The 17,168-nt window shown below is 52.4% G+C and overlaps 1 protein-coding gene across 1 annotated transcript; it reads right to left on the bottom strand.

The window, feature by feature from the left end:
* Window positions 1–7,809: 7,809 nt before the first annotated feature.
* SLC16A4 (solute carrier family 16 member 4) lies at window positions 7,810–16,509 on the bottom strand (the record flags this gene model as incomplete). The annotated part of the gene is made up of 9 exons (XM_079546469.1): window positions 7,810–8,054; window positions 11,367–11,460; window positions 12,121–12,332; window positions 13,250–13,753; window positions 14,181–14,342; window positions 14,700–14,843; window positions 15,366–15,498; window positions 15,969–16,072; window positions 16,494–16,509. 9 exons carry the CDS (start codon window positions 16,507–16,509, stop codon window positions 7,810–7,812), a joined length of 1,614 nt encoding a protein of 537 aa, XP_079402595.1.
* Between the last annotated feature and the right edge of the window lie 659 nt (window positions 16,510–17,168).

Here is a 17,168-nt window from a genome sequence, read left to right as displayed (position 1 = left end):
TTTTCCTGAATCATTTTGTATAGCTGTGCTTTTATGCTTTGGGGAAAGAACCTCAAATGACTCAGACTTTTGTTTAAGATTTTAGTAGGGTTGTTTTTTTTTTTGTTGTTGTTGTTGTTTTTTTAATTGGAAACTTTACGCAACTTCCTTGGCTGCTGGCCAGTGGCTTTGTTTGCTCCAGCCTGGTGCTCGGTCTGCTGCTGCCTGTTACCATCAGCTCTGCGGGTGGAGGCTTCTGGGTTACAAGTCCCAGGGGATCCTTTAAAGCATTGCAGAGGGAGAAGGGATTTTTACGTGCCGGGCAAACCTTAACCTTCTCCGTTGAAGTGTATGGATGTTGAAGGAATGATTTGGTGACCCTACGGAGGAGAGCTTGGGGTGTCTCGCATCGTTGCAGAGCCATCGAGCTGATGGTAACCGAGGTGAAAGGCCTTAAGTATTAACGTGGAGGAGGAGTGAATGAAAATTGTGAAGACAGGTTCAAAAACTCTGAGGACTCAGGGAAAATGGCTTGGAAATACTCAGTTCCGGGCTTTATGTAAACAGTGGTGAGGGCAGTGCTCCTGTGGAGCCTCTTGCACGCCTGTTGAACAGAAACAAGAGTGGAGAAAATTGCTGCCATGCATAATACAGAGTTTTTGGGGTTCTTTCCCCCTTGTCTGCCCATTTTTTATGGACTTTCTGCAGATTGTGCTGAAGGACAGGTATTCCAATGAATTCTAACCTGAATGCTGGGATGGTTTTTGCGTTATTGGGCTGAAAGCAGAGCGTGTTGTTCAGAGAATGGTTAACCAAGCCCACGCCTGCAGTTCTGGCTGTGTGCAAATGATGGGTGAGAAACACAACTTGAACAGCATCGGCTGCCGATCCTATGGGGTGCATCTTTGCTTTGCCCTCTCCTTTAACGTCATTAGAATGACATGGGAGAGCTGAGAGCACGAGAGAGCCTTGTGAGCACTGAATGTGGTGCTTCTGTTGATACGTTGCCTTCAGGAGGTGCTCTCTGAGGAAAGCCAACCCCATTGGCATCGCTTGGGTTGGTTTTTCTCGCGGCTGCTCCTTCTGATTTGTCACGCTGGCTGTTAATGGATTCAGTCTGGTGACCATTGATGCTGTAAGCCTGCTTTAACCTCGGTCCAAAACCAAACGCCGTGCTGCTCGTTGTGCTTCTGTACATGGAAGGTGGCTTCGTTCGAGGTTTCGTGCCCTTGGGTGGTGTTGGTGCTCTTTGAAGTCTGGGTAGAATATTCAGGAAGGCTTTGTCATTCTGTATAATGTCAGGAGGGGGAAATCTGTTGTATGCAATTGTATGGAATAACGTTTTCTTTCCTCCTGCAAGCAAAGCTGGCGGACTGCAGAGGACAACAGCATGGGATACCGAGCTCTAATGGACCTTTGGGAAGAGAAGCTGTGGCTTGAGTGGAATTTACATGGGCCTCTTGATGGAAGAAAGCTTATCTGTTTAGTATTTGTGCATTTTACTAAAAATGGCAGCTTTAAAAAAAAAAAAAAAAAAAAAAAAAAAAAAAAAAAAGTTGTGTATCTGCTATTGTGATGCCAATGGCCGTGTTTTAAGTGGAAAAAAAAAAAAAAAAAATGACCTCTTTGCTTTGTGCTGTGTACACAAGATTGCTGGAAAAGTAAAGGAATACCCTTCTGATGGCTCACACAGCTTCCCGTAGCTGTCACTCAAACATGCGCTCACAGTTGAGCTGATTTTGTTTCATTCTAAATAAATTGTTTCTTTTGAGGAAAATGGTTTTTCTGCCTGGGAGTGAATTGACAACAAACGTTTGACCCCTTTGTTTGCAGCTGAGGGGTTCTTTGCTGCTGCTGCTGCTCGGTGGCTGAGCCGACGCTTGCGGCTCTTGCGCAGAGAAGCGGGGAGAACGGAGCTTTTGCATTGACCGGCGTGTTTTACCTGCTTGGAAGAACCCAGCATCACCCTTTGGTTTGGCAGCACCGGGGTTCCTTTGCTGCTTCAGTCCTCATCCGTACGAGGAAGCGGTGCTGATGCTGGCATGCAAGGAGCAGGGAAGCGGCGCCCTGCAGCACAACGGTGCCCGAGGCTTCGAAGAGCCGGAGTTTGCTGAATGTTGTGTTTCTGATCGGTTTTGGTTCACCTCGCTTGTTTTGGGCTTTTAGTTTTCATTGTGATTTTCATTTTTTTTATTTTTTAAATCGTTTTTTTTTTTTAATTATTTTAAGTTCGAAGAGAGAGAGGAAAAAAAAAAAAAGCTCGAGAGCGCGTTGAAATCTTGCACGTAAAACCTTTACAGCAGGAAAAAAAAAAAAAACCAAACCTAAAAACCTGACAGGAGGCGTTAAAAGCGTGTTTAGATGCCGTTAATAAAGCCTGTCCTCCACACGTGGAGCTGCTCCTCCACCTCCGGGCCCTTTGCAGCCGTCCCTTTGCAGCAGTTGCCTCCCTTTGCAGCGGTTGTGCGGTGCTGGGTGTAGTTCAGGACGGACGACGAGTCGGTGTTGGTTAATTTAAAACCTTTGCGTTGGTGTTCAGTGCTGGTTTTGGAGCCCACCCCACCTGCCTCGGATGTGCATGCGCCCTGATCGCGTCCCAGGTACGGCTGCACGTTTGCTTGTGGCCGAGCACGCTGTGCAGTGCAATGGTGACAGGAGGACGGAGGCGGCCCGCCGCGTTTGGCTGCTGTTGTTCTGCCTTCCCCTGGCCGAGGCTCTGCGGTGACTTCGGGGCGCAGTTTGACCGTCGTCGGGATGAAGAGGAAGCTGGCACTGCTGCGTCGTCGCCTTCAGAAACCTCTGGTGCGGCGTTAGGATGAACGTGGCTCGCGGATGAAGACGCCTTGAAACGCAAGCTTGCCCTGATTTGCTTTGACATCCTTTCGCCTGCCGTGGATAAACAACCTGGTGCTGGCCTGTGGCCATACAGGAGGGCTGCAGGGCCTCCCAGCTGAAGGATGCTGCTCCCGGGGCACGGAGCTGTGTAGATCCCCAAAAACAGGTAAGGGGGTCGAGAGCTTGGACTGAACTGTGATGTAAAAAGAGGTGGTTTTGTTGTTTGCCTGTTGGTTTTTTGCTTCTCCAGCCTCGGGTGCCTGCTCACTTGTACTAATGGGCTTTGCTCGGTGCTGGGATGAGCCCCGTGTTTGCTTTGGGGGTTCTCCTATTTGATGCCACGAGGTTTCCATGCCCACAGGATGGGTTTTCAGTGTGGGAAAGCAGAGCTGATGTTTTGGCTTTGTGGGCTGACTCACCCAGGGCACAGCCTTTAATCGGGCTAATTGCAGTGTGGAGCTGTGCGTGCTGATGGGATGCTGGTATGGGTGTCTAAATGAATCTGTTGTCAACGAGAGCATTTTTAGGTATCACCAACGAGGTTTCCAGTCTTGCTGACGTGGGGAGAGCCCTGAGCTGAGGTTTTCTTCCCGCAGTTGGTGTTTGTAGTTCAAATTCGTGTGTTGAAAATGCCTGTGCATGCATGTGCCGTTGGGCTGTGAGCTGTGCTGCGACCCAAAGCATTGCACACCTCCAGCTGTGCCCGTCCTGCTGTTCTGCTGCTGGTTGTTGTGGTCCTTTTCACAGGTTTGGAGGTCCTATGGGGCAGCTCTGTAACGAGACATTGGTTGCTTACAGAGGGGCGCTGCAGCTGCCAGGTGGACCCCGGCTTTCATTAAATGCTCTGTGTGCATCGTGTTAATTTGGCTAATGAGACTTCGGGCAGGCAATCAGGGGAAAGTGGATTTGTAAAGAGAACCGTTTAATGAAGTGCACTGCAGCAGGAAGAGCTGGGAGCAGAGGAGAAGGGGCAGCAGCTCCTTGGATTCACACCTCCTTTTTTTTTTTTCCCCCCCAAATTGTGCTTTTCCCAGCCGCAGCTCAATTAATCACTTTAAAACATCAGATGGCCCAGCTCCTGCTCTGGGCTGATAACGAGCTGGCTCTGCAGTGAAATGGCAAATGCTCTCTGAGGATCTGCTCTCGCCACGTGTCTGCCCTCGCAGAAGGGAAAGGAGTGGGAAGCGTTGTGGTTCTGTGTTGGCTGCAGGGCTGTGCTTCCCTACAGCTGCCTTGGGGATGGGGAGATGGGGCTGTGGAGGGTGAGGATGGTCAGCTGTGCTTTGCTGTGGGCAGTGCTGGCAGCAGAGGGTGAGGGTGAGATGGCAAAACCCTCTCTGAGTTTGCAAATCCTTTGTATCCCGTTCCGGCATGGCGTTAATTGCAGTAGGGCTGTGCGGGTGCTGAGCTCCAGGTTAATTGTGGTTGATGGATATTTCATCTACTCGTTTCCCTGCCTTGACCTTCATACCTAGCTCTGCAATCGGATCTGAAGATCAGCCTGTAGCTTTTCAGCTGGCTCCAGTATTTCCTGTCCCCAGACACGGGGGAAGGATCGGGCTGACTGTCAGCACCGCGTCCTGCCCTGTGCTGGCACCTTTCCCTGCAGTGCAATGGGTTTGGTGAGGAGCAGCTCCTCCTGCACGACACTGCTGTGTTTTGAGTACTGCAGAGCTAAGAGCCCTGGGGGCGCAGGCAGGGAGCTGCTGTTCCTGCAGCCATGCAGCCCTATTGCCATGTGTGACCACTGCCCTGCAGCACTTGGGCTCATCCCTCTTGCTGCTCCTCTCCCTGCTCCCTCTCTCTCTTCCTAAGGCAATAAAAGCAGTGCAGACACGTTCCCAGCTGTCACGGGGCTGGTGACAAATACCTCTGCTCTTCCTCATGGCCTTTGCTTCGTCCTCTAGGGTTTCCTTCCCCTGCTTGAATGAAGGCTCGAGGGCTCAGGATGGGGCCTATGGAGTGCTGGGTGTGCGGGCACCTCCCAGCCCTATCTCACCCATGTGAGAGATATCTGCAGGGGAGAGTGCTCAGAAGCTCAGGAGCCAAAGTCTGCATCACTCCAGAGTGGGGACTTTGGTCCATTAATGACTTGTGAAATTGCTGGTGGGCATGGATGTGAGTTTGTGGTTTTTGAGGTTACTGCAGGCTGGAAGGCCTTTTCAGTGAGCATTGGGCTCTGTAAGCTTAACCCAAAGCTAGAACTTACTTTATCAAACACGTCCTTTTTTTTTTCTCCTTCTTCTCTTTGGTTTCCATTAGGGCAGCTGATGAATTCCCATCACCCTCAGTGAAAGCAGCTCTCCTAAACTTAAGGGCAGCTTTCCCAGGTGTGAGAGAGGAACGGAAGCAGCGAGAGGCTTGGTTTGTTCTGGCAGTGAAAGCGTGCTGTGTCGGATGCGGATCTGGGGGGGGAGAGTTGCACGATGCTCTTTGAAAACAGCAGCATTTGGGGTGTTGAATATCAGAGGATCACAGCACGGGGGAGGGTGGGATGGAAGGAGCCCACGGCCCCCAGCCACTTTTGCATGAACCAATTCCCATGTGCAGCAGGGATTCGTGCAGAGTGCTTTCTGATGCCGTCTCCGGCTGCAGCTGCATCCCAGCAGCTTCCTTCTCCCAGCTCCTGCAGAGCCCTCAGGGCAGGATCAGGTCTGTGGGTGCTGCTGCTCTCTGGGAGCAGCTCACTGAGTGATGGCAGTGCAGCTGTTTCCCCTCGTGCTCCCTGGAGGTGGTTTCACTGATGATCTCTGCTGCACCTTTTTGCAAAGGTTTTCAGCTTCCTCAGCTGTGGTGGGGATTTTACAGCTAGATTTCTATGGCAATTGCTTTGCCCCAGCAGAGCCCACCGTGCAGGGCTGCCTTTAGGAAGCTCTTTGTAAGAGGGCTTCATTGGGATAGAGGATGTTCCTCTGGGCAGATGTTCCCGTGGTCGCTGTGATGTGTGCGTTGTGCGTGAATGGATCAATGAATGGCTCTGCTCCTCAGCCATGCAAGGAAAAACTAAAGCATCTGTTCTGTGCTTGCCTCCTCAGCAAAAGGTTTGAGAGGAGTGGATCTGCAGAGGTTGTCCTGAGCTGCAGCGAGGAAGGTTTGGAGCTGTGTGTCAGCTGGGACAGCATGGGGCTCCTGAGCTTTTTGGATGGAGATGAGGAGGTGATCAGGGCACAGGAAAGGTGCCCTGCCTATGCTGAGTCATTTCTGGGCTGCTGGTGTCAGGCTGTGGGTTGGGTGCTGCAGGAAATGGGGAATTCAGAGCTGTTTGCAGAAGGGGGTGGGGGGTGCAAGCATGATGGAGACCCTCAGTTTTCCTAAATAAGAGTAAGGAAGCAGTGGTGTGGGTCACTGCGTTGGAGAGCATCTCTGCTCCCACGTTGCTCTGATGGTTGGGTCTTGCACCGCTGGGCAGCGGGAAGCAAAGCGCACGTGTTAGAGGTGCAGAATGAGACTGAAGGGTTGTTGGGTTTTGTTTTAGTTTTTAAGCTCTTGGGTTGGAAAGAGCACAAGGGGAGAGTATGGGAGAGGAAACCCAGGAGGTGGGGGCTGCAAAGCAATGCACCCTGTCCTGCTGCAGGTCGGTTCTCAATGGGGAAGAAGGTGAGAATGCAGCAGTGCTTGCTTGGGAGAGGTTAGAGCATGCAGTAGGTGGGTGCTGCAAAGCAGGCAGAGAGGTCAGTGCAGTGGACTGAGGCTGTGGATCAGCTCTGTTCCCTGCATTTCATGATGCTGGGTAGCAGGAAGCACAGCACGTGTGTTTGAGGTGAAAAATGAGAGGGTTGTGGCTTTGTCTGAAGCTCTTGATTTGGAGAATCTGAAGCCAAGTGTAGAGCAGCACAGCCCGGACGGTTCCTATTGCAGCAGCAAACGTGGCAGTCTTAATTTGTTCAGCAGGAACGTGAGTAGGAGCTTGAATATTGCAAGAAGTGAAAACTTACATTTGCCAATGAAAGCTTAATCTCTGCTGCAGCTGTCAGCCCGATGCTCAGTGCAGGACTGGCTCACAACCGATCACAGTGGTCCCGCTCACCCCTCTTTATCCCCTGGTGCCTCATCTGGTCTGCTTCAGCCTCACAGCCCTGGTGCTCAGAAGCTGACCCACTGCAGATCCTCCCCCGGCCCCAAGGATGAGCTGGCACAGCTGAATCACGTGCTATAAAGGTGCAAAGGACAATTTCTGAAGCAGGTGCTGCCTGTGCGTTTCTGCAGGAGATGGGCAGGTCTATGAAAAGCAAGGCATTTGTACCATTGATACTCCCCCATTGACTGCAGATTCAAAGCTCTCATATTTCCCTCTTAAGCATGCACGATTTCTTTGGCATCACTTAGTTGTGTGCCCGCTGAATTTGGCCCATTACCTGCGAGCCAGTGTTCCTCCCTGCAGCTCCTCGACACCACTGCAGCTTTTTGTGCCCTACAGACCACTTCATCTGTGCTTGGAATCACCCTGCAGCTTGAAGTAATGTTCCTACAGGGGAGCAACACCCCTCATCCATCCAAATGGAAGCGTGGGGCCAACATGTGGGGCTGGGGCTTTGTGGGTTCTGCTGCTTTGGGGGGAGAATCCTGATGGGTGGGTGTGATTCTGCCCTACTGTGCTCCTGGCGTTAAGGAGAGCAGGTTCAGCTCTGAGCCCTCTGCTGTGATCATTCATGCAGTGCCCAGCTATTACTGCATCCCGTTGGAAGTTCAAATCTTCTCTCTGCTACCTATCCCTATTCCTGCCTCCTTCCCTGCTGCTAATTAGCTGTATCTGAGTTAATAAGCTAAAGCTCCTGCTGTGCTTCGGCTCTTGGTGGATCCCAGCAGCGGGGTGGGGGTGTAGGGCAGGAGCTCAGGGTAGCCCATATCCCCAGCCCTGCCACAGAACGCTTCACACTGCATGTTTTGAGGAGCTCAGGGTAGCCCATATCCCCAGCCCTGCCACAGAACGCTTCACACTGCATGTTTTGGTGGCTTTAATGACACATCTGGACACACAAGCTGTGCGTGCAACATCTAACAATTCTTGCTTTGACATTGCAGGTCTGTGCTGGCGGGCATCTGGCTGTGGCTGCAACCAAAGCCGGTCCTTCCCGAGCTGCCCTGCAGGATGGCTTCACTCTGCATGGGAACGTTGGCTTTCTGCAGCTTCCACCTCTGGGCCAGCGGCTCCAAGAAGAAGGAGACAGGAGAGAGCAGAGCACAGGCACCAGCAAAGAGGAACGAGCAGGCGTAAGTCTGCGTGTAGTCGTACAGCCACCCTGCAGGAGAGGAGATGGTTATTGAGGCTGTTGGGTTTTTCTCGCCGAAAACCGCTTCGGGGAGATGTGTGGGAAGTAAGGGATGTGTGCTGTCCTGTAAGAATGCCTCAGATATTTTCTGCAGGTTGTTTGCCTTTGTGGCTGTGCGGCTGGCACGTGGTGGCCGGCAGGCAAGGTGTTCTTGGGACCGACATTGCCAGCCTCTTGTAGGGGATGTGGGTTTGCATTGGATTACGTTTAATCCCCAACATTTTGCTTTTTCCTTTTTAACCACAAGGGCCAGAAGTAGCTGCTGCAGCAGATGTGAGGTCCTGCTGGATAATGAGATGCTTTGCACGTGTTGGGCTTTGCAACATCTGCGCCGCAATCTCCGCGTTCCCCCAGGCTGCCTTTTGAGCAGACCCAGTGCAGCAACCTGTCCAAAGTGAGAGATCCCAGACGAGGGGCTGCGAGAAAACTTGCTTAATAGTAGCTTTGCTGGCACTTGAAAGGAAAACCTGAATTCCACAGAGACTCAGGAATCTGCAGAGGGGCAGGTCGCCTTTTAAAGTGACCTTGAAGTGTTTTGTTTGGTTACGTCTAGTGTCTGGACCTTCAGATTTAAGTGTGTGTATCATCTATTATCTGGGTCTTTCATTTAATTCTTCCTGCTTGAATCTAAAATATGCAAAGCAATTGGAGCTGCTGCTGCCTGTCATAAACCCTGCAGTATATTCCCAAATCTGGCATCCGGATGTGTGGGGTGGGTGAGCAGCACAGTGACCAGCGGAGCTCAGAGCTGCTGCTCATGTGGAGCAAAATTCCTTGCGTGACATCCATGGATTTACACCACTGACAGCAGCAGCTTGGGATCCAGATAGACCAGAAAACAGCAGCAGCAGAGCCTTGTTCCCAGCATTACCTGTGGAACTGTGGGGAAGGAAGCAGTGCTGCTCAGTATGGGGTGACCAAAGGGGACAGATGCCAACGCTTTCCTTGCTGGCATTTGCAGAGCCATGGAGGGCTTTGGGGAAAGAAAGGAGGTCTTGCACAGTGCCCTGTGGGCTCACCAGCTTTCAGTTTCAGTTATCCCATGCCTTTGCCAGAGCTCAGCTCTGTTGTTTTTTCTTTTTCTCAGGGATATTGCTTGAGCCCAGGAGTGCCTTTCCAGAGGGCAGAGCCCAGGGAAGCACAGTGGGGAGGATGTTCCACGTGCTCCCCGTGTGTTGTGCAGGATGGGCTGTCATCAGAGGTGGGGTCAGCTTCTGCTCTTTGAAGATCTATGGGATGCAGACCAGGGATGCTGACGTTGTCAACCGTACAACGCAGACATCCAGAGCAGAGCATTCCAGCTGTGATAAGCTCTGAATCTTTTTATTATTACTTTTTAAATCTTCGTGATCTTTCTAAATGCAGGATTTTTCTGGTTGTTTTTTAATATAGAGAAGCTCTGCTGAAGCCTCAGTGTCCCCTCCTGGCTGGCAGTGCCATGCAGGTGATGCTCTGAGCACAGCACGTCCTTTCAGAGCCTGCGTGCCTCTCCCTGAGCAAGAAGGGCCAAATCCTGCTGCAGGGAGCTGAGTGCCTGCAACACACAGCAGAGTGGTGGTTCTGCAAGCTGGTTGGGTTGTTGGAATTGCAGAGCTGCTCTGTGAGGGGCCTGGCGCCTCTGGGTTTTGTTTGCTGCACATTTCCTCACAGCAGTGCCTAGCACAAAGGCAGCCATGCTGGAGGTGAGAGCATTTAAATCCCTGTGCCAATGCTGCTTTCAGATGACTCCTTCCTCTCCTCCTTTACCTCCCACATTTGTTGGAGCTGGAGTTGCTGTGTGCTGCCTGCTGGAATCAGTTTTGTGGTCTTGAATTACATCGTTTGTTTGGTGTTGGTTTGTTTTTTTCCCCTTTTGCAGTTTGTTACTGATTTCTCCTCCTTAGGAAAGAGGATGTGCCTTCTCCTTGGCTCTCTTGTAGCTTGCCAAAATGATGTTTGTTCTGCCTTGTTCTGCTGTTCAGGAGTGCAGGAGCACCCAGCTACGAGGAGCCTCAGCCCTGGCTTAAGGGCTTGCAGTTAAACAGATTTGCACGTAAGTCACCTCTTCATTGCACTGTGATCAGGCTTTGCTCTGCTGTGCACAATAAGCATTTATAACCTGTGTCTCCCTCATGCTGTGGCTTCCACTGCAAAAATGACTCAAGCTGGGCTTTTGAGGTCAGCATTTCAGGGAGGTCAGCAGCAGTGGGATGCACTGAAACCCCCAAGGTCTTTCTTAGCACTTCAGTCCTGTTGTGTGTTCTGCAAGGAGCAGCTGCTGTTGGAAACAGGGAGTTAGCAAGTAGTCCCAACTGGTTTTCATGTTTCCTATGGCAGTGTCGGAGCACTGCAGTAGAAAGCATAGGAAGAGAAAACTACAGCAAAAGGAAAACTGTGGTGTGCCACCAACCTGGATCCGAGCTGTGACTCATTTCCCTCTCGCCCTCCTTGCAGTGAGGTGGATCAGTGCGACTCCTTGGCTTTGTTGGGCCTCGATTTATCCCATCTGGATGGAGAAGGCTGATCTCTGTATGGGGCTTCTCACCGAAAGCCTGCTTGCTTTACGAAACCCAGACCCATCCTCGCATCGTCAGGAAGCAGAAGGCTTCCAATTAGCGAAAATAGATTGGAAGCAGAGGGAAAGCAGAACCACTGCATGATGCATGGATGAAGGAGAGCCAACTTACTTAGCTCTTTTCACACCGTATGTTATTCTGTCAGAAAATTTCCTGCGCTGGTTTTGCAGGTATTGCTTTCTGCTGGACGTACATCTTGTATCAGCAGAAGAGATCTTCTCCAGCTCGGGCTATGGATCACTGTGACAGAGTAAAGCATGCTGTCAATGAAACGCTTTAGCTGCTGCAAATTGCATCCATACCCAGAGTTTGGCCAACCTAGAGATACTGATTAGGGAAATCAATCTTTCTCGTGCCTGCAGCATGGCAGGGCTGCTGGAGCTCTGCAGCACGGAGGTGGTGTCACGGAGCACTGACGCAGGGCTGTCTTCCTTCAGTCCCTCTGTTTCTGGTTCAGTATTAACAGTGCCCTGATCGTGGTCAAACCCAACGGTAGTGAGGTCGGTGCTGCTGTGCTGTGGGTGCTGAGCTCCTTTCCCATGCAGCTGTCACACTGTACATTCATGAGCAAAACTGTTTCCTTTGCACAAAGCTGACGGTTCTCAAACGTGTTGTGTTTTATCTGCTTGGACAGAAAAGCCATCCGTGGATGTGTACGGGTAGGAGGCTGAGCCAGAAGAAGGTTTTACTGGTGGTGGGTATGTGAGATGTGAAGGGTTTACATTACCTGCGAGAGGAGGTCCGCCAACAGCTGCTATCCCAGCAAAGAAGGAAGCAAAGCCCAAATAGCTGTGGAGTTTTTGCACGCCGACCAGGTCGACCTGTTGGTGTAAACGCAGGTAAATAGCGGGAGGGTCGGTGGGAAGCACTGAAGACCTTTTGTGGAGAAGTTCATCTCCGGATGCTGTGGGGTTTGGGGAGGACTTTGCACCTCCGGGTCTGACTCAGCCTGGAATCTGCTCGCCTCCCGAAGGTCAGCGCTGAAATTGCAGCGTGCAAAGTGCACTTCTGTCTTCCCACCGTTTGGGCGCATCCTGGGAGGGCAGCCAAGCTGCGAGGATGTTTCCCTATCCAGATCCCACTGTGGCCGTTCTGTGAGTGTTACAGACAGCCCAAGGGTTGGGACCACGGCTTACAGCCCTTTGGCTTTGCATTACAGGGTAGTCAATGAATGGATTCGTTCTGCTTCCTATCAGCTTTTAGAAAGGAGGATGTGGAAGGCAATTCAAGAGGCTCCCAGTGCTGCTGCTGCTTCCCATTGCCAGGGCTGGGCAGACTGGAGCCCTGCCATAGGGATTTGGGGGCAGGTCCCTGTCACTGCAGCCCACAAGAGCACACGGGGGCTCTTCAGCCTCACAGAAATGTTGTTATGTGTTTTGGAATGCTGTTAGAAATACCATACGTTTCTATTTTGTTCCATATTATATTCCATTATATATATATATATATATATATGTAATTTAAAACTGAAATATCCTCACCAGCACAGGGAGCACCAGAGCCAGGAATCCACCGCAGAAGATGGCGAAGGCCACAGCGTAGGTCATGAGCAGAGGGAAGGTGGTGGCCAGGGGGCAGAGCAGGTTGGTGACACCACAGAGCACCAGGTAAGCTGCGTGGTAATGGTACTTCTTGGTCCAGTTCTGGTCTGCAATCCAGCCTGAGAGCAGCTGGCTGCCCGTCTCGGTGATGCCTGCAGGAAGAGGTCACTGAGCCTCAGGGAAAGGTTTCTTACATAGGTGTCGATCTTTTTCCCAACTTTTGGTGCTTGTTTCCACCATTTTTGGATGTGTTTGTTAAAAGATCAGAGCAGTGGGGGCTGTCAGCTCTCAATTAGGGGCGTCACATTAATTGCTGTGCGCTCCTCCTCGATTCCTTCACAACATTACCTCAATTCTACGCGCTGCACAGTGCTGTGGAAGGAAGATTTATTTTTATACAATAAAATGTTTTATGATGACTGAGGCTGGGGCCGTTTTCTTGCCATGATGTGACTGCGGTGTTTGTGTCGTGTTCTTGGGGGGGGTGGAGGGCAGCTTTTTCTTACCTCCCCCCAAGAAGCGAATGTGCCAAACCCCGATGCTCAGATCCAAATTAGTGGTGGCTTCCTTCCCCTTCCCTTCCTTCCCTTCCTTCCCTTCCTTCCCTTCCTTCCCTTCCTTCCCTTCCTTCCCTTCCTTCCCTTCCTTCCCTTCCTTCCCTTCCTTCCCTTCCTTCCCTTCCTTCCCTTCCTTCCTCTTATATCCCCTCTCTGTACACTCCGTGGTCAGACTGGAGGTCTTTGAATGCAGAATGCATTTCTGTGGTTTTTGTGGGTCTGAGCAGAGCAGGGACAGCTGGGAGGACAGGGCCCACACCTAGCAGCCTGAAACCTGCATTTGTTCCCTGCAGAAGGGTTGGCTGAGAGAACCACCCACCATCTGAGAGCAGCTCTATCCATGTGCAGCAAGCAATGCTATATATACAGAAGGGAGTAAGGGCTGTGAGCTCAGGCTCTTCCGTGAGGATTTATTTTAGAACACATCTCGGGAGCGTTTCTTGGCAAGATGTGTGTTGCATTGCTTGCCTATTTTGCAATTATAAAGGTGGTTAAAAGATTCTCTTGCCTACCGGCCACTGAGATGAAGTAGGAGGCATCCATGCTGCTTATGCCCAATGTCCTGGCTCTGGCTACCAGGTGGATGGTGGGCACGAAGTAGGCCAGGTGGCTGAACAAGAAGGACCAGGTGAAAATGAAGAAGAGGGGATCCTTTAGGGGGGAGAAGTCAATGAGAGGCTGTGGTTTCTCCTCCTTGAGCGCTAGGGGGGAGCTGCAGCTCTTTGTGGCCTCGCTGATGGTTTCAGGGCAGCAGCTGGCAGTGGGGGCTTTCCCTGGTGCTGCTGTGGTTACTGCACCAGTGCTGCAGGGCTCTGTGCTGGGAAGGTCCTGAGCACTGCATGGCTGTGCTGCTCCATCAGTGGCTTCCTCGAGGGCTCCTGCTTCTCCTTTGGGCACTGAGCTCCCGTCCTCATTGCTGGCTGGGGGGCAGGGAGGCAGCTGGGTGGGGACGGGGCGCAGCAGCATGCTGGAAGGCACAAGGTTCAGCATGATGCCACTGAAAACCAGGAGAGTACCTGCAGCGAGGCAAAAGGGGCTTTTTTAAAATGCATTTTGCTGGGAGAAAACAGGGGAGAAGGAAGAAAGGATGTAATTTGTTGTGAGTGTGAAGAAGGAGGTAGGGGTGTCGTGCAGGAGCCTTTAATTGGGCTTTTCTAACTGGAAATCCCTTTGTAACACATGCAACAAGTTCAGAGCTTTGCTTGCATTCATTAGAAGTGCTGGACTTAAGGTGATGGAGCACAAGTCGGGCTTTCTGTGTTGACTCTGACATATTTAATGACTTTACTAAGCGTTTAATCATAGAATAACAACAGCTGGAAAAGACCTCCAAGATTATTTAGTCCAACCACCAACCCATCACCACAGGGATGCTCCCAGAGAGGCAACGCCGCTCCTCCTGCCCTCCCACTGAGCTGCATGCAGGGCAGGAGTTGTGCTCACCCTGCCAGCCATAGGTATCGATGAGCAGCTGCGTGAAGGGTGCAGTCAGGAAGGTGAGGCCCATCCCTGAGCGTGCAATGGCATTGGAGAAAGCCAGCCGGGTCCTGCAGCGCTTGGCCGTCATCACTGCTGCTGCCTGGTATAGGCAGCAGAACCCCATGCCTGGGAGCAAACACAAGGGGTCAGTGGCAAGGCTGGGCCATCCTGAGCTGATTTTCTCTATGATGGAGGTGAGAGCGGGGTTCTTCTTGCTGGCTGAGAATAGGATTTCATGCACAGTGTGGGTTTTTGACACTGGGTGCTTTTGCTACGAGTTAAATAGGGGAGGGATCACAACGTGTGTTGGATGCAGGGAGGAAAGCAAGGTTGCTTTGGTCTGGCTTGTGTTGGATGTGGGATTTTGTGCTCCTGGGTGTGAACATTTGGGGTTTCACGCAGCGTCTTGTAGAAAGGGGCTGGGGATGGTCAAGGGGCAGGGACAGCGGGGACGCAGCCTGGGTTAAGGGAGCTGCCACTCACCCAGCAGGAGTCCCATGGAGACACAAAGGAAGGGGACACTGGTGGCCTGTGTGCTGAGCAGGCAGCCCCCACTGACCAGCCCAGCCCCGAGGATGGAGGTCGGCCGCTCGCCGATCCGCCTGCAGACCACGGCCACCAATGGGGCTGCATGGGAAAAGAGGCAGAGCTTGGTGCCCAAAGAGCCCAGATCCCCCCTGACCCCCACCCTTCGGATACTGATCAGATCCCCCTCAGCTTTCTCTTCCCCTGGTGAACAGCCCCAGAGCTTTTCCACATCAGGAGTTGCTCCAGGCCCCACCATCTCTGCAGCCCAGTGCTGGGCTTTTTCCAGCAGTTCTCTGGAGCTGGGGAGCCCAGCACTGCATGCAGCCCTGCAGATGGGAGCCTCTCCAGGGCACAACACAGGGGAGAAGCACCCCATTCCCACACTGCTGGCCAGTTGTACCCCAGGGAACCATTGGCCCTGGCCTCATGGGCATGCTGCAGGCTCGTGGTCAACTGTTGACCAACCGTTGGTCAACCAGGACCTCCAGGTCCTTCTCTGCAGAGCTCCTTTCCAGCAGCTCAGCCCCAGCCTGCGCTGATGGATGTGATGTAAAGCAGCTGTAGATGAGGGACCTGAACCTGCAGCACCCTCAGGTCCCTCCCCTGCAGTGCAGTGCTCACCTCCTAGGAAGCGCAGTGAGGACATGATGGAGCCGATCCAGCTGACCTGCTCTGAGGAGCCCCCCACATCCTCCTGGAAAGCCACGAAGAAAATGCCAAAGGTTTTGAGCATTCCCATCACGAACACATTGACCTGTGTCAGAGCAGGACAGGTGAGGTGCTGCAGGGGATGGATGCGCTCCCTCCTTCTGGGTGATTGCCTTTGGGACAACTTAAGGAGTGCTGGGGAAATACCAGTGAGGTTCCTGTGTCTTGGGGTTGAACCTCATTTGACCCCGTGCAAAACTGGCTTTTCCAGAGCAGCAGAACAAAATGACATCAGAGCTTTGCTTTGCTCTCTGATGAATTCATTTCTGAGCGGGTCTCAGTGGTTGCTCCCTTCCCAAAGGACAAAGGCCAGCTGGTGCCTCCTGGCCCAGGGCTGGGGTTAACCATTGCCAGCTATGGAAGACAGCATCATGCTCTTTGCTCTGTCCTCCTGTGGCAAAGCCTCTGAGCCTTCCCCTAAATTTTTGCCATTAGTTGGATGGGATCAGGCCATCCTGAAGCTTCCCACATACCCCAAAATTCCAAAGGTGTGGGGTGAATTTGTGCTCTGCTTACCAGGAAGAAGTGCAGCACCGCTGCCCATGCCCACCTTCGGTCCGTGCCTTGGCTCCCATCTCCCTTCACTGCTGGTGGCTCTGGCTTTCCTTCTTTCCTTTCCCCTGCGAGTGAAATTTGGGGTACATTAACTCCATGCTGTTGTGATTATCTATGAAGCTTCTCCCAGGAGAACCCCTCTGGTCCTTCTCTGTGAGGAGATGGGGAGCAGCATGTTGTGCTTCTCTACAGCACGTTTTTAAGGACCATGCTACCAATCTTTTTCTTCGCTCTCACAGTGTCACTGCTTGCACTCAGCTCAGTTTCTTTTCTCCTCCCTAAATTGCTGAAGGCACAGTAATTAAGCACTTTCCCTGCTGCTTTAGAGCACGGGGTTGGGTTGGTTTGTGCTAAAAGCCGGGGACTCTGTTTGCCCCATCTTTGAGCCCCTGGGGAGGCTTTCCCTGCACTTTCTTCCCATCCACCCATCTATCTGTCCCACACGTCCAGCAGCAGCGGAGCCAACAAAGCCGACCCCTTCCTTACCGCCTTGCTGCTGCATGCTGGCAAACCTTCCCCGAAGCTGCAGAAAGCACACAGGAATCTTCTTGTCATTTGCTCCAGAAACGAAGCCCCCCCCTGCTCTGGTTGTCACCCTCTGCCCCCAGCCTGGCCCTGGGTCCGTCTCCGGCAGAGATGACGATCAGAACCGAGGCAGGACTTCTGCTGTGAGCCTTCCTCCTCCCTGCTGCTCCAGGCCGGGAGTCCCTCCCCTTCCCCGTCCGGGGCGATGGCAGAATTCCTGCCTGGAGGAAACGGAGCCGCCTGCAGGGATCCGACCGAGTCTCCGTGTCCGGTTGCTGGCACTGATGGATGGAAGCCAAAGCTGTTGGCCCAGCCCAGCCCTGTGGCCCCAGGAGGAGGAGGTGAGCCGCCACCAGGGCAGCAGTGCTGAAATGGGGTTGGGGTGGCTGTCTGTCCCCATCCCTGCTTTACTCCCTCTTGCTGCGGGATCCTGGGGCAGAGCTCTGGAATAAACGGGGATTATCATCCTTGGGTAAACAGGACGGCGTGGAGAATCTTCCCCTACGGTTGGGCTTTCAGCACATGAATTGAGCTTTTATGTATGTGGGACAGTGTTTGCAACGTGTGCTATGAGGGCTTGGGGTGCCCGGGGTGCAGGGTGGGAGCATCTGAGGCCAAACCTGTGTTCCAGGTACC

Source organism: Tetrao urogallus, assembly GCF_951394365.1.
Source record: "Tetrao urogallus genome assembly, chromosome: 24".
In the NCBI taxonomy this organism is placed as follows: domain Eukaryota; kingdom Metazoa; phylum Chordata; class Aves; order Galliformes; family Phasianidae; genus Tetrao; species Tetrao urogallus.
The sequence above is the reverse complement of the archived record's forward strand: the minus strand, read 5'-3'. Positions and strand labels throughout refer to the sequence as shown.